The sequence below is a fragment of the Pyrgilauda ruficollis genome, unplaced genomic scaffold, assembly GCF_017590135.1.
Source record: "Pyrgilauda ruficollis isolate IOZ18807 unplaced genomic scaffold, ASM1759013v1 scaffold31, whole genome shotgun sequence".
NCBI classification, from domain to species: domain Eukaryota; kingdom Metazoa; phylum Chordata; class Aves; order Passeriformes; family Passeridae; genus Pyrgilauda; species Pyrgilauda ruficollis.
In genome coordinates this window covers 2,285,036-2,307,123 of record NW_024524489.1, presented here as the reverse complement: position 1 = coordinate 2,307,123, position 22,088 = coordinate 2,285,036, and the positions used below count along the sequence as shown (strand labels likewise).

The 22,088-nt window shown below is 39.4% G+C and overlaps 1 protein-coding gene across 1 annotated transcript in view; it reads left to right on the top strand.

Annotated features, from left to right (window-relative positions):
* The first annotated feature begins 4,069 nt into the window (after window positions 1–4,069).
* The window catches only part of LOC121357007 (protocadherin Fat 4-like), a 36,799-nt gene continuing 18,780 nt past the window's right edge, over window positions 4,070–22,088 (top strand). Inside the window, exons 1-19 of the mRNA XM_041473926.1 lie at window positions 4,070–4,142; window positions 4,816–4,887; window positions 6,964–7,124; window positions 8,573–8,671; window positions 9,012–9,101; window positions 9,740–9,850; window positions 10,526–10,642; window positions 11,701–11,788; window positions 12,343–12,452; window positions 12,673–12,846; window positions 13,326–13,454; window positions 13,721–13,876; window positions 14,716–14,896; window positions 15,951–16,084; window positions 17,084–18,025; window positions 19,258–19,515; window positions 19,820–19,918; window positions 20,027–20,199; window positions 21,138–21,286. Of these exons, the coding sequence (XP_041329860.1) occupies window positions 4,070–4,142; window positions 4,816–4,887; window positions 6,964–7,124; window positions 8,573–8,671; window positions 9,012–9,101; window positions 9,740–9,850; window positions 10,526–10,642; window positions 11,701–11,788; window positions 12,343–12,452; window positions 12,673–12,846; window positions 13,326–13,454; window positions 13,721–13,876; window positions 14,716–14,896; window positions 15,951–16,084; window positions 17,084–18,025; window positions 19,258–19,515; window positions 19,820–19,918; window positions 20,027–20,199; window positions 21,138–21,286 (3,316 nt within the window). The remainder of the gene's footprint in view (window positions 4,143–4,815; window positions 4,888–6,963; window positions 7,125–8,572; window positions 8,672–9,011; window positions 9,102–9,739; window positions 9,851–10,525; window positions 10,643–11,700; window positions 11,789–12,342; window positions 12,453–12,672; window positions 12,847–13,325; window positions 13,455–13,720; window positions 13,877–14,715; window positions 14,897–15,950; window positions 16,085–17,083; window positions 18,026–19,257; window positions 19,516–19,819; window positions 19,919–20,026; window positions 20,200–21,137; window positions 21,287–22,088) is intronic.

The window sequence follows — 22,088 nt, the reverse complement described above, 5'->3', positions numbered from 1 at the left end:
TTTGTCTTGGTTTAATGGAAATAAACATTATTAATTTAAGAAGTGTGTGAGTTTTTTATAGATGCTTTTAAGAGCTAAGTATGTGCATAGATACATTGTTTGATGGTCTCAATCATGCATGTGTATTTGTGATTAAATTGCAGCATCCTCATGCAGGCTTTTTATCTGTCAAGAACGGGATATCATTAAATGCAGAGCTACTCCAAATCTACAAGAACTTTAAAGAATTTTTATCTGAATCAAGTTTTGAAGCTGGATTAAAAATTCCTCAGTGAGCTGCACTACAACTGACCCAAGTATGCAAAATGTCAGACTAAGCTATGTTTAAAAAAACATATCATTTTGCTTTGCACTGCCACAGTGCAGATTGTTTAAAGGGTGCAATCTGTTAAAGCTGTGAATACAATTAATTTCCACAATTCTGTTTCTAGGAATTGCTGTGTGGATGTCTTGGATGTCCTGTATTTGTGCAGTTGGGATATTGAGCAGGCTGCAGTGTACATCCTGCTGTCACACGTGGGTATAAATGAACTTACTGCACTCTGGAGCTGTGCCTGTCTCCTGGATGCTCCTGTCTCTTGGAGAAAAGGACAGAATCTTAAATTCAGTGTTGGCTCCAAGGGAAAAAGATGTTGTGTTAGGAGAAGTGTGGACATATGGTCGCCTCAGTCTGTGAATAGCATGGGCATGTTTGATGTGACTGAGTAACACCTTCCTCTTGGCCAGAAGGGAATCAATGTTTTAAAAATCATTGTTTCCTGTTCTTGTTGAGTGCTCAGACATATGGGATTGTGTTGGGAAGCTGCTCCTGTGCATCAGATGCTTGCTTGAGCCACTATATGAAATTTCTGCTTCCATTTAGGCACCTCCCTCCCCACTCCAGGCCAGTGTAACACCTGAAATTATTCCTGATGTCCAAGAGAGCAACACGCACAACCTGCAGGCATTCCTTCTGCAGCTCAGAAAAACTAGCCTTCATGAACTGTACCACTGTGTTCTGAGCTTTTTTCTCTATTTCTTAATAATTAGGGAATAACAGAATTCTTTGGGTTGGAAAAGACCTCCACAATTGAGTCCCATTTTTGAGGACTCCTGATGTCTAAGAGAGCAGCACGCACAGACCCTGCAGGCATTCCTTCTGCAGCTCAGTGAAAACTAGCCTTCATGAACTGTACCACTGTGTTCTGAGCTTTTTTCTCTATTTCTTAATAATTAGGGAATAACAGAATTCTTTGGGTTATAAAAGACCTCCACAATCGAGTCCCATTTTTGAGGAGATAAAGTAGACTTGACTCAAGTTAAATTTATCTCGTCATAGGAATAGATTCACTGCTGAATCCCCTTCTGGCTGTATCTATAAATAGAAGCAGCCAAAGGCTTTTCCAGGCTTGAGGCCAAATGACAGCACAGAGTGGCTGAGGTCAGGGGCTCATCCTGCCTCTGAGCAGCACCATGGTGGAGGCTGAAGGCTCCATCAGCCCGTTTACAGCAACTGCAAAGTTTAACAGGACTGTGAGCTCCTGCACTCTGGGAATCACAGGGGCATTGAATGCCAAGTTTTTGGAGGGGCTTTTGTTGTTTTGTACTGAGACCCTCACAGCAAAACCACTGTTGCAGCTTCCAAGGAGAGAATTAACAGAGTCGTGCTGCATCTTGGCAGCAGTTTTCATCCTACACCTGCCTGTAGGGGTTTGTGTACACTAGGGGCCTTCCTCCTTCAGCTTTTGGCTGCTTCCCCATGGATAATCTGGCAGATCTTGCTGGAGTTTGGTCCTCTACGGTCTCATGCTATCTCTAATGGCTGAACTTTCTGCTCTCTGGGGGCCTCTTGCTAAGAGAGCTCCCAGAGAACACTGAGGCTGCATTGCCTTCCCTCTGCTTTGGGATATCCAAAAGTAGGCCTTTATTAGTGGAGTAAGGCATCCAGCACATTAATGTTCCCAGTGGTCAAGAGGATGTGTTGCTAGAACTTCTTGGTACAAATATCAGTTTATGTAGACTCTGGCCTGGCTGTGATAGCCTGAAGGTGTTTGGTGAATTTGGTAAGGGAACTTCTTTTCCTTTTTCTTCTTCACAGGAGGCATTTTGTGCACAGACCTGCCTTCCTCCTTTGCCACATGAACTTGCAAAGGCTTGGCCATTGTAGATATGGGAAAACATAAACCCAGGAGGAAAATTACCTACCTGAGATTGGCACCAGCAATAAATAACACCACTGAAGGCATAATCACCTGCTGCATGTGGCCTTTGTTCAAAAAACATGGTGCCCATGCTTGAACTTCTTCTAGTATTTAATTGCTTCTGCTTGAGTTGCTCCCATGTTTCATTTATTCAAGGCTAGGACAGCATAATGGTAATTTTATTTTTAGTTGTTTTATGCAATTTTATTGCATTTTGTGTTCTCATTCAGCCTACAGTGATTACTTTAGTGTTCACAATGACTAAACATGCTGGCACAATCACAAAAAGACCTTGGGCTGGCAGCATTTTCCCTGCTGTGTATTCAGTTGCTCCTTCCAATTCAAGGTATATTTACCTGCAAGTGATACAATCAGTCATGTAGTTTGTTTCCATTGTTTGTAGTCTTTGAAGTTCTCTACAAGCTTAAAATATTGGTGGTTTTGGTTGGGGATTTTTAGGTAACATAATTGAAGTAAAATATTTTAGCTGCCTGCTGAACTTATTTCCAGTGTGTAGTACCTGTAAAATATTAGCCATGCTTCAGAGGTGTCTGCTTTCATCACATCAAATAGTAACCAGTTTTCAAAGAGGAATTCTGGATTTATTCCTTCTGGAACAGAGCTCTGTGAAGATACTCTGCCATCACTACGAGATCAAAAGGGGCAGTGCTGGTCCCTTTGCCTCCTGACACACCCCATTAATTTCCTTTCCCAGGGAATATGCACATTTCTCTCACATTGGCCAGGACACCTTGCTAATTTATTCTCAATTGGAAAGTTAAAATAAAAAGGCACTTGTCACGTTTTGTGTCACAGCACAAATGTGGGTTTCCTTGTTGGTTTATTTTTTATTGCCCAGAAGGACTTTGATCTCACAAGCTGAGGATGATAAGCACATTATATAATTTGTGGCGTGCTCTCAGAGGCTTATTCCAGTCTTCTGCCTGGTTCTTGGTGAAGCACTTGTCAGGACAATAACTAACCTATGATATGGCAAATGAAATGATTCTTTGCTAGTATTCCATATGAGAAACAACCATCTGGTTTTGCCTTGAGCTGGATATTTCTCCTGCAGTGCTCATGGCTCTCTCCAGAGCTCTGGTTTTTGCTGTGGTTGGCTGGGTTACGTTCCTCTGTCTCGATGCACAAAGTGAGTATTGTTATGTTTATAAATGCCTGACTATTTTACTGCTTTTATTGAAATGGAACAAAATTTAATTTATTAAATTCATACGAGTCACAAACCTAGAAGTTTCAAATGCTTTGATTTGTTGACAAAATAATTTCTAAACAAGCAATCTTGGTGCCCTTGGAAGTGGTGTTTGGGCTTTCATGGACTGAGTGATGGACAGGTGAAGACCATGCTCTTGTATATACAAGGGTTTGTACAAGTTTTCTTTAACTTTGGGGGTTTTGATTATTTTGTATCTGCAGTAGTCTATAATTTAAATACCTAGGCTGAAGCTGAGTCTGAGGATGGATAATTTTAAAGTTGGAATCAGTTGAATTCCTTGCTGCTGCTGAGCTAAATTAGATTGGAGTAGTTACCATTGTTACTTCTGCTATTCACAGTGATAAGTACTTCACTTGAAGTTCTGTTTGATATATTGAGGCTTCCTGAAAGTGAAAACAGCCAAATTTTTATCTTTTTCACTGCTCCAGAGCCTAGGCTTTGGCATACTCAGAGATTGAGGTGGTGAATTAAACCTAGAACCAGCAGCTGCTGACTAGAAGTAGTCATTAGGAGTCTATTTGGTGACTTGTGTAGAAATCTGCTCACTTATAAATGAGATCATATGAAGTGATGCAGATATGAAGGCAGCTACCTAGCCAGGGGAAAATACCCCTTTACTTGTTTATACCAAATGTCCTTTTGAGTATCCATTAGGATGGCAAGGACAAGGAGTAGGGACATTCTTAGCATTGCTGCAAACCCACATAAAGACCACAAGAGCTGCACAGGTAAGAGTGCAAGATGCAATCTGTAAGAGCATGGCTTGCACTCTGGAAGCTTTGCTGCTGAATTCTAGTCAGGGAAGGAGGGAAAGCTTTGGCAGATTTTTGTGTGTATAGTTTGCAGACCTTAATGATTTAAAAAAAAAAGTCTGTCACTTTTGTCACACAGAGAAAATGTGGAGAGGTGACTGAGGTACAAGAAGCCACTTAGGAAAGCCACTTCTCATGAACAAAAAATATACTCCCTAAGGGCTCCTTCTCTAAAAGTTTAAGCAGATTAAATTTTAGGTAAAAAGCTCCTGGATTCTTGCTGCTGTTTCTGTGGGGAGTAGCTTTGTGTTTGTAGTTGCCTTGGGAGCAGAAAACAATTTCAGGGCCAAGGTACAAGAGTAGTTTCGATTACGATTTCCACAAACGGTTCATCAGGACACTATTGAGCAGTGACTCACTCCTGTCAGGCAGTAAAGTTCTAGATTGGCTCCAGGACACCAGTGTTTGCCTACTCCCTGTCAGGTATTGCTTTAAACCCTTCAAGGTGCCACCATGATAAAAGCCTTGGAGCTTAATTTGAACCCCTGTGTGCATCTGGGTTTACATAGCATCAGCTTATTTGCCTTCTTCTATTTCTGGACACAGTCCCTCTGTGTTCTTTGTATGTGACATTTCTGTTTCTTTTTAGAAGTCACAACTATCAACTGTGATATACCACCCAGTCCACTGGTGCTCTCAAGCTTTTTGGATGGATATACAGGTAAAATCAAGATTCTGACCTAGAATTGTCTGATCTCCTCCCAAATGCACTTTATTGCCTCCGTAGTCAGTGGATTTTATAATGAGTGTGTATTATTAATTGATTTACAGCAGTGTCCATGGCTGGATGCAGCAGCTGCCTACATGAAATACTGCTTAGTGGGATAAATAAACATGACCCTCCAAATTCCCTGATCCAAGGATCTCTTTGTGTGAATAGGCACAGCAGGCAATGGGAAAGAAAATGAGTGCAGAAAATGTTCTCAGTTCACCTTGTCCAGCCAGTATTTTATGTCCTTAATGGATATCCAGCAGTTTTACAAGGCAAAGCATTAAGTTATGGCCAAAGCTTTCCCTTTGGGATGTGTCATAACCCTTAGGATCTCATGCTGACTGTCCACAGGCAAACTTCACTGCTTCTGGCTTTCAACAATATATAGAAAACAAAAGTGATCCAGAGCAGTGGATTTTTTTTACAATCACTATTGAAACATTTCTTTTTGAGTTGTAGAAGCTTAGCTGCTGTGTCTGACTCTTGCATGGAGTAAGAAAGGAGGATAACTACATTTCACTCTGATTCCATTTGATTTTTAATCAGCCAGCAAGAACTCCGGCCTTCTGTGTGCATTGTATGTGTGAATGAATCTGCTGACATATCTGATGAATAAACAAGAGGGACAATCAGCTTTAATTTTCCCCCATTACTTCTTTTTATTTGGCTTTCTCCTCTGGTGGGAATGCTGTTTGCCAGGCAGCTGCTTGATATTTCTTGGCTGAATATATCCAGCTCTGCATGGAGGACTGGACAGCCTATGGCAGCAGGCAAAGCTGGATTTTGTTTTCCTGGTGGGTTTTCAGCACTGCACACAGCAGGGTGGCACCACACAAAGCTGTGCCCCTGAGACCCAGCCCTGCTCACTGTCAGCTCACTGCACTTTGTCCTCACACACAAATAAAATCCAGTGTCTCTGGGCTGCTGGCTGACAGCATTCCAGACACTCCCTGCTGCTGGAAGAAGATGAGGTTATATTCCTGAAACACCTGGAGACCAAGAGCACAAGGCTGTGCATGGAGATTAGAGATGGGACTGTAACAGAAAGCATTTACTAACCTAAACTAGTAGTGATGGGGTACAAAACTAGTGGATAAGGAAGAAACACAGCTTGGAAGTTTCCTGAAGATCATGGAAAATATTTGGGCTGTTCAGGGAAGACTTTGGAAAGGAGAGGGGATTATGGGTTTGCAATCCAGATAATGTGTTCCATGAGAAGATAAGTGTGATTACATAAACACAGATGTCTTGATGTGAGTAAGGGAACTTTCTTTAATAAAATTGCCAATAACACCATGCTGGGTGGTTTAAAAGGATAAATTTCCAAAGCAATTTCAAACAGATTTGGTATTTAACCAGGCAAGTAGTACACAGTCAGTGTAACAGGAATCCTGATCATTACAAATAACAAGTCATCATATTTTCAGGAGGATAGTTCCTAAACGCAAGGTTGTAGAAAATCTCACAAGAATTGATTTGAAAGTTGCAGCATTTTGTGTTTGTGTCCTTTTACAAACAGGAACACATTAAGGGAAAGGCCACACACTTTCCACCTGAGTCCAGATTCACACTGGATTCTACTGCCTGATAGATCCAGCTGAAATACATGAAAGGCCTTTGTGTTTGGAAAATACTGAAAGTGACCCCATGCAGCCTCTCAAAGATTTTGGCTGACTTTGATTACATTTTCACAGTAAACGTGGGGAAAAAAAGTTTTACAGCATAAAGCTATTTTCAAAAAAATGGTGGAAATGTAGGTGAAAATTATGCCAAGCTTCTTAATTCTGGATACATTGTGTGTATATATTGGAAAAATTTGGTTTATGTCGTTTTAAAAACACATCAATACACTTGTGCAGGGTACTTAAGCGGTCTTTAACAGATCTTACAGTTTAGCTAAAAATGCCAAAATCATATAAAATGCAACCAAAATTCACCAGTAATCAAGTTATCAATACATATGAAATGAACCTTTGGATTTCTTTTTCATAAAGCAGTCTAATTTGGTTCCATTTTCTCTTACAGGTGTTATAGAATGGATTACAGATATCCCACCCAATGTGCATCTGAAATTACAAGAATATGTATTCCCTGAACACTTGAAATATGTAGAGCTGGTAACTGATTCTCAATCTAGCAATGCAACTGTGAGAACTAGAAGGGCACTGGATGTTGAGGAGCTTGAGGTACTATTTTTACTGCATATAAAACCTAGAGAGAAAAGTTTTCTTGACAAGTGAAAAAGAGATAGCATTAAGATAATGCATTTTAATTGTTCATTCTCTCACAATACAGGTTGGTATTTCAAAAAAGTGATTTGTCTGAATAGAATTCAGTATCTACCTCTCACTAATATCTGTTAAATGTTTCAGTTTCCTATAACTCAACTTTCCTGTCATCTGACAGCCAGACAGGTTCTTTCCTAGTGGTGTATTGTACTGAGAGCTGTAAACATGCATTATGAGAGTGCCACTTGCCTTACAACTCACCTCTCAGGGGCATGAGTTACTTCATCAAAGTGAGATTGAGCAGATGTAACTTGGTAAAAGGTAATCCTGAATCATAAGCACTTCACTCACTAATGGATTTATGGGTTTTTGGGATAGATCCTTCTTCCTAGGCAGTTCTTGCTCTGGAGGATTACCAGGAATTTAGAAAGCAATATCAGTGTTTTGCCTGGCTGATGTTGCTTCTGAATATGAAAATGGTGTAGTACTGCAGAGTAAATAGAGACAATTTATTATACAAGTACTATTTCAGAGTAGCACTGGATTTGTGTTTTGGACACTGCCATCTCAGAGAAGCACTGTACCTGACAGACATGGACCAGGCATGTTGTAAAAAACAGTTACAAACAGTGTTTGTAATGGATGAAAGTGTACTTTTGATTTTTTTTTTTTTTACATTTGCATTTCTCATTTGGGTATTTCCCAAATGGATTGAAACACTTTTTATGCTTCTTGAACATGTTCTCCTGTATTCTCTGTCAACTTTTTTTGGGGGAGAGCAGTCAGGTGAAGGGGGATGGTGGGGTCTGGGTAGGTGGGTATCAGTAGTAGAGGAATGGCAGTGCAATAAACGTTATAATATAGAGCAAAGTAATTACAAAGTGTTAATTTTAAGCAGAGTGTTTTGGTGCAGCACGCCTGAGGATTCAAGTACTAGAAGTAATTTTGTATCATTTGGGTAAAAATTATCTTTGATAATCATATCATTAGTTCATAGAGTATATTATTTATTGGCTTGTTTGTTCAATTTTAGGGTGATATGATCTGGTATTCTGTTGTTTGCCAAAGGATTGGAACAGTGAGTACAAACTATGCTTTATTAACTGTATTTATTGTCTAACTTAATGCAAATGATTATTTTCTGCAATACTATTTAATTGAAAGCTATGATGCAGGGAGTTCAGAGTACCTTGTAGAACATAACCTCTTGAAGTCTGCTGATTGAAAGGAGTGTTTTTGTTCACAGAAAACTAAGGTAAACCTTAAAAAGTTAATTTTAGGAATGGTAGTCTAATTCTAAACGGTAGTTTAACGAAAGGGTGTCTCTTTGAGGATCTCATTCTAGATGAAATTAAATGTTAGCAGAGTGCTGCCACCTCACTGTTGTCATTTCTTCCACTACCCAGACTGACGAGATAGAGAACGGACGGAATGTAAAATTGATAGATGTAAACGACAATGCTCCAGAATTCCAACAAGCCAATTACAGTGCTTCAGTATCAGAGGTGGGATATGCCAAATGCTGATACTTTTTTCCTGGGATATTTGTAAATTACATTTTGGGGTGCTTCTAATGTGACCACACTGAGATAAGTTCCTCACGTGCACCCTAATGAGACTTTTCTGCTGCATCCCATGCGGGTGGATAGGAAAGGCTGGGCTGCACATACAGCTGGGAGAGTGGGGTGACGGAGAAACATTCCCAGACAGGAATATTTGGCAACAGAAAAAATGGCAACAGGAAGTGATTTGCTAAGCAGGTGGCACAACTTTCCTGCCCCAAGTTAAGAAGGATGTGGATGGGGGCTTGTGACTGAGTATTTGATGATCTCTATTTCCTCCTAGGTTGCTGGAATTACTTCCACAGTTGTAAAAGTGGAAGCTGAGGATAAGGACATTTCACCAGAATTCAGCATCCTGACTTACAGTCTTTGGGTGAGTGCCCTTTGTTAGTTAGGAGCTGTGAACACCAGTTTGAATTTCACAGATCCACAGCCTGGGACCTGATCCCAGCGTGCTCCCTTGCACTGTGAAGATTAAAAATCTGCAAAACTCCCAAGAGACCTTTCAAATTGTACCACAGGATCAGCCTGGCAGGCAGTGAGGCCTGAATCTTGTTTCTTAACATTTGTGGAATGATTTATGGCACTCTTCAGCTACAGCCAAGGAACTCAGTGGTCCTTTGCAGTAGCAGGAGGGAGAGCTGTTTCCCCTCTTTTTAAAGTTTATGTTTGATTTGCTGTCGGTCTCCAGTCCTCCAGGCAACTGAAGTAAGATATCTGCAGTGGAAATCTTCACATCTGAGCTTGTCTCTGCTCCTTTTATTGCTGGTGAAGGGAAGCTGGTGCCATTCCCCTGTGTGCCATAGGATAAGATAAATCAGATAGAAATTCTATTGGCACTGAGAGGGGAGGCATGTGTGGAGGAGGATTTGCCTTTTTCTTTCCATTGGTGATGGCTGAGACATTGCTGCACCTTTATGAAAATAGCCCAATAGGAAAGGTGAAAAAAAGGGAAAAGAAAATGTATTTAATCATCAGTCATATAAAATATTTGATTTTTTCACTTAATAGGGCCCAAACTCTGATTACTTTTCTATAAGGGAAGGAGATGGAAACGTCATGGTGAAAAAACCACTGGATTACAACGAGGTCAGCTTTTTCAATTTAACAGTCCAAGCAAAGGTAAGATACAAATTAAAAGAAGAATTATACCCACAATAGTTCTACAATGATAGTTCCTTTGTTTTATAGCATCCCACTTTCTACAGCTTTGAGAGTTCCCAATCCAAATGTTGTGCCTGCAACTTGGTTTATACTGGAGACAAAGTAGCACATTTTTAATATTTCAGCCATTGTTTCCTCTCAAATACCAGCCCAAGTTTCTTTCTGTATTTCTCTACGTATAAATACTGTACATATTCATTCTCCACTACTGTAACATATATTCATTCACATATTCATTCTGGCAGATCTCTCAGACTTTTGCTGCATCTTACCAGCTTACCAGGTTTTTTGTTTGGTTTTTTTTTTTTAGATTTGAGTATGTATTTGCCTTCATTACCTTTTAGAACTAAAAAGAAATAGTTTTGCTAGGATTATTGTGGTACCTAGAAAATAGTACAGATGTAGCAAATGGTCTATTCTATATTCTATGTTTCTGATGGAAAATGAGAACTAAAGGAAGATTACCCATGGATAGTTTTGTTTCTAGAACTGGATTAACCTGACAGGCTGAGAGTTCTCAGGTTAAAAATGCTGCAAAATATATGTAATAATATTCTGCTGTATTTTCCACTGAGATATGTTTTTTCTTTTCAAGACAGTTGTTCTTATTTTCTTCTTTCCCTTGGGATGCAGGAAAAATTTGGAGACCAGAGTGCCACTGCATCACTAATAATTAATGTGGAAGATTATGATACATTGAACCCCTATTTCAGTCAATCCACATACAATGGGAATATCAGTGAAAACCAGGTAAAAGCTCTTCACTGAATGCTGCTGTTATCCCTATCCATAGGGCTTTTCTTCCAAGGATTCTTCCTCTGAGCAGCTTCAGATGGGTGGAGCTGCTTTCCTCTGTGCTGAGCAGTGAAAAAGATATCAGCTGTAGATCTCCAACTCCCAGATAAACAGGCCATGCATTATATGAAGCAGAGAATTTTCTGTGATAGAAGCACATTCTTTTGTATTTTGGGGAAAAATCTTAAAAAAAAGAAGAAAGAAAAGGAAAAAAAAAACCCCAAATTCCTGTTTTAAAAGATCTTTTAATGTAAAATTCAAAGGGCAACTGGCTGTCCATCAGTCCTGAAATTAGTTTTAATTAGTGTAATTCATTTATACAGCATTACAATCAGGTAAGTAGAAATAAGGATCTGAATGGCAATCCATGGTCTGTATTACTTTTGTAACTTTTTTTTTCCTACATAGAGTAGAGATTTCTTGGTGAAATGTATTTGTTTGACTCAGGTTTCTGTACGTATTCTGAAAAAAAAAATAACAGTATAGTTTTATCAGTGTGACCCACTAAAATTAAAAAGTTCATTATTATCCCTATTTCTATGTCATTATCTTCCTGTTAATGCATTTTAAATCACAGATACTTTTAGTGTTAGACCTCCAGTGTTCCTTTTGTTAGAAGTTCATCTCTAATTCTCTGAAAGGAATAATTTTAGCCCTTCTAAAATGTTTTTATCTTTTAAATTACTGTTTTTATAAGGACTACGGTATAGACTTGTGTGTTGTTTTCCAGGAAAGAAATGGAACTGAAATAGTCAATGTTCTTAACATAAATTCCATCTGTGACTGCAGCTTCATAATCTGGTGTTTCTTAAACAAAATGTATCCATTGAGTATCTTGGTCATCATTCTCCTCTGTAAAGCACATATGGCAAAGAAAGAAATTTTTTTCTGGATCACATTAATTAAATAACTGTTTCTTGTTTCTTTAATCAAAACTGTGACTTGGCTAAGGAAAGATTTGAAGTTAATGTGTGGTTTTTTTCAAGATATTCAGGTTAATGTATGTTTTCTAGGTGGGTCCTCTGGCTGTTCTCCCAGAGGTCTTGGCTCAAGATGGAGACAAAGGTATAAATGAAAAAATAATTTACAGCATCAAGCTAGGTAAGAGCCTTTATTTTTTTTCTAGATGTTGACACGGTAATTCAGCATGATTCATTTACCTGTTGCTGGAGGGAATGATAAGGAAGTGCAGGGTCCATTCAGATGTCTTGAAGTGCCCACAGCTTCACTGCAGAGCTGCTCCACAAGCTAAATCAGCCTGATCTCAGTCATCACTGAGGGGTCCAGCTGCTTCTAAAATGGTTGATTGTTCTTACCCTCCTTTCAAGGAACAAAAAACAATTCCTGATTTCAAGTGTAAGCCACTCTAGATGCTTCAATTTGAACAAAGAATTTCCATTCAGGATCATCTAGACAGATAATTCCATCAGGAGCTGTGCCTCCTCCTGAAGAAATTGCCAGAAGTTTATGAAATGCTTAATTTGAGACCCTTGAAGTGTATTTTTCAGGAGTTGTTTTGAGGACAGAGTATTTGAAAAACAGCCTTTCATGTTCCTTTTTCCTGTGGCTGAGAAGTTAACACCCATACAAAGGACAGACCAGACTTCCAGTTCTGGTTCATTCTCATTAACCCTTCCCAATTTTTTGCTTTTCAGTGAACCCCCCAGCCTATAATAACAGCTTTTCAATCAATGATGCTGGAGTTTTGGAAGTCAAGACCTCAATTGACAGAGAAATATGTCCAAACCTAGTGGTGGGCATTCAGGTAGAGATTGTTTTGGTATTTCAGTCTCAATTTCAGAAAATAATATGTAAATCCAAGTTGCTGTTAACAGCCTTTCTCATAGTCATTGGTATCAAGGCTCCATCCAAAAATCAAAATAAAGGAACAAGTAATTAATTGTAAATATTCAGTTGTCATGTCCTTGTGTTAAGCTTGTTGTTATCAGGGTGTGGAATTTACAGCTGTAAACTCTGTTTTCTAGGCAGCTCAGCAAGACAAGATTTTCAAAACAGCTGATGCAGTAGTTCTGGTTACTATTGGAGATGAAAATGACAATAGTCCAGTACTGTCACAACCAAGTTATGATGTCTCACTTCCAGAAAATTTCCCAAATGGGATGGAAGTTCTTCAAATAACAGCTTCTGACAAAGATGAGGTAAAAAGATGATGGTTTTATGGCTGCTACAAGTGCTGCACTTCTGAAATATAATATAAAATGCATTTGTGTTATACAACTATTGTGAATAGAAATTTTTTTCTGACTGCCTAAATATGCTTAAACAAAGCAAACTTAGTTTCACTTCTTGAAGGGGTAGAGTACTGCAGACAAAGAATAAATTTTGACTCTCTTTGGATCTCCTCTGGTTTGCATGAGGTCCCAAATCTGGAAGTGCAGAAGTGCAAAATCAACACAAAGCTGCAAGTCATTCTCAGCCTGCTTGTTATTTCTTCCTTGTTGTTTGCTTCTCTCTTTTTTTAATTTTGGTTTGGGATTTTTTTTTTTTTTTTTGGAACTGTAATCTCAATTAAACCAGGAGATTTCATCTTCTCCACGTGGAAAACAAGAAGAAAGCATCCTAAGGGAGTAGCTCAGTGGTTGTCCTGTTTAATGACAAATGTGTTTCTTGTTTGCAGGGAGGCTTCCAGGGAACCCTCAGTCTCACTCCAGATGACAGTCCCTTCCAGCTGAGTCCAGCTGGGATCCTAACTGTGAGGAACTCCACGCTGCTGGACAGGGAGAGAGTACCCTCCATCCACCTACAGGTATTAAAAACAAGCCAGCTCCTTTCCAAGGTAACCTGAGGCCAACAGGTGAGACCTCATCTGTCCTGGCAGGAGGCCGAACCTTGAGTAGGGATCAGCAGCTTAACTGAAGAAACAAATCCAGACTCTGACAGCAATGTTATCTGGAGGGAAATACCACTGCTGAAACAGCTTCCTCAGCTTGTAATTCTCATTCATCCTTTTTACACTTCCACAACACTCCTCTGAACAACACAGTCTTCTTTCTCACTGCCTCGTTTTTGCAGGAGACTGCTAGAGATCATTTGCCACCTCACCGAAATGTGAGCTCTCCTATCAACATAGTGCTGCTGGATGAAAATGACAACAGCCCAGCCTTTACAGGCACACCATATAGACGAGACATTTTCCTCAACATGACTGCAGGAATGGACATTCTTCAGGTACTAGAAATACTGAGCAAAAATGACATTTTTGAGTGGAATGCACGTATGAGTCCTTGCTTAGACTTGTGAAGCAGTTCTGTTGAGTAGGGAATCTCTTTGGAACAGCTCCCAGTTCAGAAACGATCCACCTCTCATTTCAGAGCAACTGATATTCCATAATCACAGTGTCCTGGATATTTTAATCACATCCCAGATCGCAGAATAAATTATAAAGGATTTTTATACTGTGCACCAGCCTCAATTCCACAAATATATGATAGAAAATGAGATTCTTGAATTTAGTTGTAAAGTGCTTAGTAAAAACTGAATGTTGTTAGAGTCCAGGAACTTAAATAAGGGCAAAACATTTTTGAAAGGCTGCTGAATGCTGGAGCATTAGGAATAATTTTAGATCCAATATACTTTTTCTAACACAGTAAACCAGTTAACCAAATAAAACAGGAAAGAGGAGTTGAGATCTGTAGAGAGGCACTATCAATGCTTATACCCAGATGTGCAGATTTCATTGCTCCTGATGAAATCTCTGGAACAATCTCCCTCCAGTGCCTTTGGAATTGTTATGAAATTAATTATCTGAGACACAAACCTGGTGTAATTCACATGAGTTCCACAGGAGCAGGATTTTGCTCATGCTGCTGGAATGATATCATGTGTATGCATCCAAGAGCAAACTTTGTTACTGAGATTTAACCCAGGAATTAAATAGGAAGTGGACAGTCAAAGGTACAACCAAATTTAACTGCAGCAATATTTATCTGATTTTTCTGTACATCTAAAATGGGAGAAAATTTGATGAAAGCACAGAACCTAGAGTAAAATAATTTTTTTTCCTCCAGGTTGCTGCTGCTGATCCAGATGATGGTATAAATGGAGAGATAAGCTTCATCTTAGCTGGTGGCAATGAAGATGGACACTTTGAATTGGATGCATCCACAGGACAAATCAGTTTAAAAACAGTAATCCCATTAGGAATTGACCAGCGTAAGAAGTTTGTCTTGTGGATAACAGCTACTGATGGTAAGAGGGGATTTTAGTACCGGTCAATGCAGCTATTCCTGGTGATGAGTTTTGGTTTTGTTTGATTTTTACTTGAAGGAATGCTGTCAAATAGGTTCACAGGCTTTGTTCAAATAATACCATATATTTTATCTGCTCTTGTTTGTTGAAGATAAGAAACTGTCTTATTTATCCAAAGTGATTGCTGCATCTCTGGTAAAACTATTCCTGCTGATGGCATTATAGCAAGTCTGCTTTCTTGATGGCTGTGGGAAGAACATGTGAAATAACATATTTTTATATATATATATATATATATATATATATATAAAATCACATTTTAATATATGTAATCATATTTCTATAATAATATATAAAATAATTTTATATAATGTTATATATATATAAATACAATCACACCTTTCTTTAACTTACTGACTGGTGTTGCACAGCATAGGAAACAGAAATTCAGGCAGAAATCAGACATATAAAACTCTCTCATCAGTCAATAAGGAGTAAAAGGAGAGTAAAATGTGCTGAGTAATTTGGTCATTATTTGCACCCCAATTTGGGCATTATTTGCATCCCCAGTTTATCCATGTGGGTAAACTGGGAATGCCAAGTCCATTTTTAGGATGAACAGCATTTCATTATCCATAGTTATTTGGGGTGTCATTGTTTTAAAAAAATAAAAGAGAACTCAGTGAACATTCATGACCCCAATAAGGGCAGAAATACATGTAACCTAGGAATGGCATCCCACTCCTGGTATAATGAGAATACAAAGTGGTTTTCAGCCTTGTGATTTTCACATTATTTGGTCAATATGAGCTCTGTGTCTTCAAATTTAGGCTCACATGAATAAAATGGGTCTTGTGGGGAATATGGGTACAAAAGGGATTGCTCAGTCCATCCTTTGTCTGTGGGCTTGGTGAGGACCTCTGAGGCAGTACCATAAGAACAGCACCAAGGATTAAATATTAATAAAAAGGCAGTACCCAGAGAAAAGTGTATTTTGGGGGGATCAGTAGGTATTTTGTGCATCTGCTAAGAAATTGTTTCCTTTTGCTTGCAGGTGGGACCATTCCAAGAAGTTCATCAGTGCCAGTAGAAATCAATGTATTTGGAGATTCCAGACCACAGTTTACTCAGAAAACATACAGTGTGTCTGTGGAAGAAGAGCTGGATCCTCCTGTTGAAGTAGCACAAGTAAGAAGAACTCTATTCTATCTCTGTATAGGACAGGGCAGCTTTAAGAAAGTCCTAATTTTGTAAGAGATGTGCTCTAAATATCCAAATCTCCCTGAGTTATGGAGGACTAGATACTGTGTGTTCTACAGAACAAGCTTCACATGCAGTACATCCCTCAGATGAAGCCGATCACCCACAAAGGTGGGTTTGCTTCCAGTTAAACCTTTGCAATTATTTAAACAGCATCTGCTACCATTTAGCATTTAAAAAACCCAAAAAAAACCCCAAAGCAGCTCTCCAAATCAAATAAATGAACACCTGAACTGCTTGAGAAAGTAAACTTTTGTGCATAGACCTCTGTTGACTACACCTTCAAAGGTTTAGTGGCTCAAAGCCAGGGATAGGCAATATTTCCTCATCTCTTGGTGATAAACCTAAAACCCTGTGATATGAGAATTCCCATCAGAGGAATGTCATAAAGGCATTTTCAAAGAACACTCTAGAACTTGCTCTTCATTTTGATCCAAAAAAATGCTCAGAAAAGCAGAGCACCAGAATGCGCCATGATAACTCCTTGGATGAAAGTCTGAACACACATGGAAGGTTTCATATCAAAGCAGTGAGAAGGTAATGTGTTTTAGTGTTTTGATTTATAGACATCTTGAGTTAATTTCCCCCCTTTTTTCCTGTAAAGAAAGGCAGAACCAAAGGTTAAAGTGCAGTCTGTTATTTTTATTCTGCTTTATACATATTCGTGTTTTAATAAAAGGCAGTCCTCTCTGCATTTTTATGTATATTGAGGCTTGATCTTTACTTCTTTTAAAGAATCTGGGGAGTTAACAAGTATCTGAATGAAAATTCATTAGAAGAAGTAAAAATGAGGACATGGTATCAACTGGAAGTTGATATCAATCCACAATATCAACCATAAAATTAGTCTGGACATAGTTAAAATGGCTATTCTTTTTCAGACAGTGTTTTAATTCATTTATTGATGATATGCTGTATCTTACACAGGTCAAGTATGAGGCTTCAAATCCCCACATACTTGAGTTTCGAGTGCTGACGGAATCTGCTTCATTTGCCATCGATGACAAGGGAGTCATCTCAACCCAAACCAAACTGGACTACGAATCCCATAAAAATTACACTCTCAATATTTCCTTGTCAGATGGAAGCACTGCTGACTATGCCACGGTGTTTATCAGAGTTACAGATGTCAATGATAACAGCCCTGTGTTTGGTACACCCAACACCACCATTGTCATCATGGAGAACACGCCAGCGGGGACCAACGTCACCAGCGTGTCGGCCACAGACGTGGATGAAGGCTTCAACGGATTCGTGGTTTACAGCCTGAAGGGTGGAGAAGGAAAAATGGATATTGACAGTTCAGGATTGATTTTCCTGCAAAAGGTGCTGGACAGAGAAGAACAAGGCTTCTATAACTTAACTGTGATTGCCAGTGACCAAGGCCAACCCGTGCGATCTACAGCGCTCGACCTGACCATTGTCGTCGATGACGAGAACGACAACCCCCCGGTGTTCTCCTCGAGCAGGTATCATGTGAAGGTCCCTGAAGACCAGGAGCTGGGAAGTGCCCTGCTGGCACTGTCTGCTACAGACCAGGATGCTGGGGTCAATGCTCTTGTAACGTACCGAATCACTGACCAGCAACCTCAAACCCTCTCTCCGGTGTTCCTTGTCAACTCCAGCACCGGCCAGCTCAGCCTGAGCCAGCAGCTGGATTATGAAACCACAAAGGAATTTGAAGTGAAAGTGCAGGCATCAGATGGAGGTCAGACAACAATGAGCAATGAAACACTCGTAGTTGTTAGTGTAGAAGATGTCAATGATAACCCACCGGAATTCAGTCAGGTAGCTTATGATGTATCTGTGTTTGAAAACCATCTGAAGGGGAGTCCTGTCTACACATTCAGTGTTGCTGACAAGGATGAGGTAGGTACTGCATTGATCTCATCCTGATAAATCAAAATGACATGTTTTTCTCTGTTAACCTGCAAACAAGCATAGCAATAGATGGGCAAAAGGAGATTTCTTAAATGGTTGACCCTAAGTATGTTTTGCTTCATAAAAACTTTGCCTTCCTTTCTCTGGAGCCAACAGTAAACCTTCCCAACCCAAAGAAGTTTAGACCTTGTAAAAAATAGTTTAGTGGCTACATCAGAGAAGATGGAGAGAGCTTCTCTCCCACTGCATATGTGACCCACAACAGGATGTGGTGTTTCCTTCTGTTAATGGGCATATGAGTTGTATGCATCACACCAGACAGAGAATAGATTATATATTATTATACCAATAATAGTTTCTGATTGAATGTTGCTTGATAAACTAAACTTGATGAACTTACCTTTAGTCTCAGCTTAGTCAGGGCAAGAGGCAATTTGTAACCCTGATAGAGCTGTTTCTTCTACCAAAGGAAATTACAAAATTTCCCTCTGCTTTATAACAAGTGGTTTCTTTCTCCCCTTGTTTTTTAGAGACATTTTGCATGTAGCTGTGGCACTGGGGAGATGCTTTGGAGGAAGAGATTTTTGATTTGCAAAATTATTCTTGCTCATGTCAGTTTTAAAGCAGCGTAAATGCTCCGTTCATACTCCACTGAACCCTGTTTTGCTGCCCTTTCCATCACAGGGATAAGTCATGGAGAGCTTTAGGGAGAGAGAATGTGTAGGACCCAAACAGGGAAGCCCATAAGTGCTTCCACATATCCCAGTTCCTGTTTGCCAAAGAAGTCTATTATTCCAATAGCTCAGGGTGCAGGATTTAATTTATTAAACCTGGCAAATCACCTGTACATCTGTAATAAGAAGTCTTATAAAAAGGTCCGGTATTAGTATTAATAAGATTATTTGTTGAACTTAAATGTTAATAATTTTAAACTTACATGAACAATGTTTTCTTTTTAGGCTGGCTTTTCTCAGGGATATTTTATTCTCAGCAGCACTTCATTTACTGTGGATATCCCTGGAACACTTTCATTAAGGAATGACACAGAACTGGACAGGGAGACCACATCTGGATTCACTTTACAAGTAAATTTGGAGAGAGACTCTGCAGCTTTGGCTCATCTCTACTTCCTTCCCTTGAATGCCATTTTATATCTTTATAAGAGGTTAAAATGATATCACAGTCAACGAAAATGACTTTTTTTTTTCTTACTTTGTCAGGTATGGGCAGTCGATAATGTAACAAATGGGCTTAATTCAAGTGCCTTGTTCCACATCACTGTTCTGGATGTCAATGATAACAACCCTGAGTTTCAGAATCAGCCATACAGTTTTGAGGCTCTGGAAGGGGAATACACATTGAATAATCCCTCTAGAGTTGGACATGTGGCTGCTACTGATTTGGATGAGGGAGAGAATGCACGAATTACTTATTACCTGTCAGCTGAGGACGGGGATAATCCATACAGCATCCAGCAGGTAAGGGTCTGGGTATGCTGAAAACAAGATTTAGATCCTGCTGTTCCTGAAGTGACTTGGCACAGTAAGATACATCAGGTAAAAAAGAGGAGGCAGTACCATTGTAGTGCACATCACAACCAGCACGTGCCCTGTAGCTTGGAAATCTATGTTGATATTCAAAAAAACAAGACATTCGTGGTGTTGCTTGGAATGTGAACTAGCCCAAAGGAGAATAGATTATTTCAATCCCTCATCCCTTCTGAGAATTCAGTGTAAAAGAGCTGTCCAAATGATCTGTGCATTGACCCACTGCCTTCTCTAGGATGGAACCATTTTGGTCACTGGCTCTGTAGACCGAGAAAGTAAAGACAAGTATGAGCTGCTCCTGCTGGCATCTGATAACGGAGTGCCTCAGAGGCAGGTAAGGAGTACCAAGTTATGCTTTATCATTGCTGCCTTTTTTTTTTTTTTTGTACACCTAAGTGCCTGTGCACTTTCTGAATCATGCTTGTCTCCTGCCACACCCCAGAACTTCACACACGTCAGCATCCGAGTGCTGGATGTGAACGACAACCCCCCTCTGTTCACAAGGGCACAGTACTCAGCCAGCATCCATGTGGCAGCAGCAAAGGAAGGAGACTCTGTCCTGGCAGTGTCTGCCACCGACCCCGACCTTGGCAACAATGCTGTCATTTCATACAGGTACCCTCCTGTGGGTTAATAAGTACCTGTTGTGAGACACACAGAAAGGTGCTTTTATTGATCTTAAGGAGGATAAGATCTCTTCGTAAATATTTTACAAGTGCTGTAATCGCTTATGGTTTCTATACTTAGGAAGAAGGACAGTCATTATTGGGTGTTTTACAGCTTATCAAATCATGATTATGTCGTAAGAGGGCACAACCAAACGATAAACTGGCAATAAAAACCCACAGCCAAGATTTGGATCAGTTTCTGAAATTTTGAATAATACACTGGAGTGTCTGGTAGGAAGTAAATGAATCTCTGACTCTTTTTACGTATCTTCTGTTTGCTGGGAGGAGGAGATAAGAAAATAACTTCCTGAATGCATTATGCATAGAAAAATCAGTGGGGAGAGATATTTCTGTGAGCCCTAAATCATGGAAAATACCAGGATACCTTGACATGAAAAGCATAGATTGGGAAGGACAAACGAATGAGCAGTAAACTTGTGGATGTTTAGAACTACTGCCTTGAAAGAGGTTATTTTTAACTATAAGACAGCATTCTACCTGAAACACATCACTTGTGAGCAATCCAGTTATCCATGAGAGGCCATAGAAGGCCAGGAATTAGCAGGTCTTCAGATGAATGTCACTTGTGCTTCTCCCACTGCTGAATATGCAGCTGAGTGTGCAGGATCTGCCTTCTCCTACTGGCAGCATCAAAGCCTTGGGGTGCAATGGGAACTGAAGGCATCAATGCTGCACATTTTCATGAAGGAAGACTTACTGGAAATAAAAGGGCCAATATATTTTGGGCTAAAGACAGCAATTAAAAGCTGCTCTGTATAAATAGGCAAATATTGTCTGTTGAGTGCTCCTTGCAGAGGTAGCAGTAAGTAGATGGCACTTCCAAGGTCATTAACATGAATGCTCTCCTGATTGCTCCTTACTCAGCCTCATGAACCATTCTGATGATTTCCATATAAATAATGGCACTGGAGAAATCTCTCTCAGCAATAACCTGGGCCACATCACAGCCGACACAGTTGTTGCTCTGACAGTTGTTGCCACTGATCACGGAGTTCCTCAGCTTACCTCAAGTGGTATACCATCTTTTTTACCCTTTTTTTCTTTCCCCACATAAACATAACCCTTGCAAACATTTAAATTGGAAATTAATCCCATTGCTGTCAATCAAACTGAATCTAGCCAAAAAAAAAAAAAAAAGTTACATTTGAACAATGATGAATATTTGCTTTTTACCTTTTGATCTTCTTCATGCTCATCATATTAACAGAAAACTTGGTTTTAGTAACCCTGGTTAGAAATAATTCTTTAAAATTCATTTATTGCAGTTGTACTTATGGTACAAAACTCAAGACCCCACAGCTGTAGTCACTCTAAAAAGCTGTATTCAAGTAATATTGTTGATGTGTTTCTTTTTCTGTTTTCCTTTATCTTCCTAAAATTAGAAACATTTAAACAATCAGAAGTTGGCAAATCACCCTCAACGGAGTTTCTGTTCCTCAAAAAATATTCAATCATGTAGTATTTTTTGTAAGTTTTTCATGTGTTTTTTGGAGGTTAATTTTGATTTATCATGAATAGGAGAACACAACTGATTTCCTTAAAACAGGACAAGTGGTCACAACAGAAATTGCACTCGTGGCTTTATGTACATCCCTCCTCTCTTGTTACAAAACAATTAAGGGTTGGGTTTTTAAGGAGTGTGAAACACCTGCACATCCCATTAGCTTCAGGCTGGTGATCCTTGCTCTCCTGTCATGCTGAAGCAACACTTCTGTAATCAGGGAAGATTGGAAAATCAATCAGGTGCAAAAGCATCACGTTTTGTGTTACATATTAATCCTTATTGCTATTGGTTTTTGGTATTTCCCTTTCCTG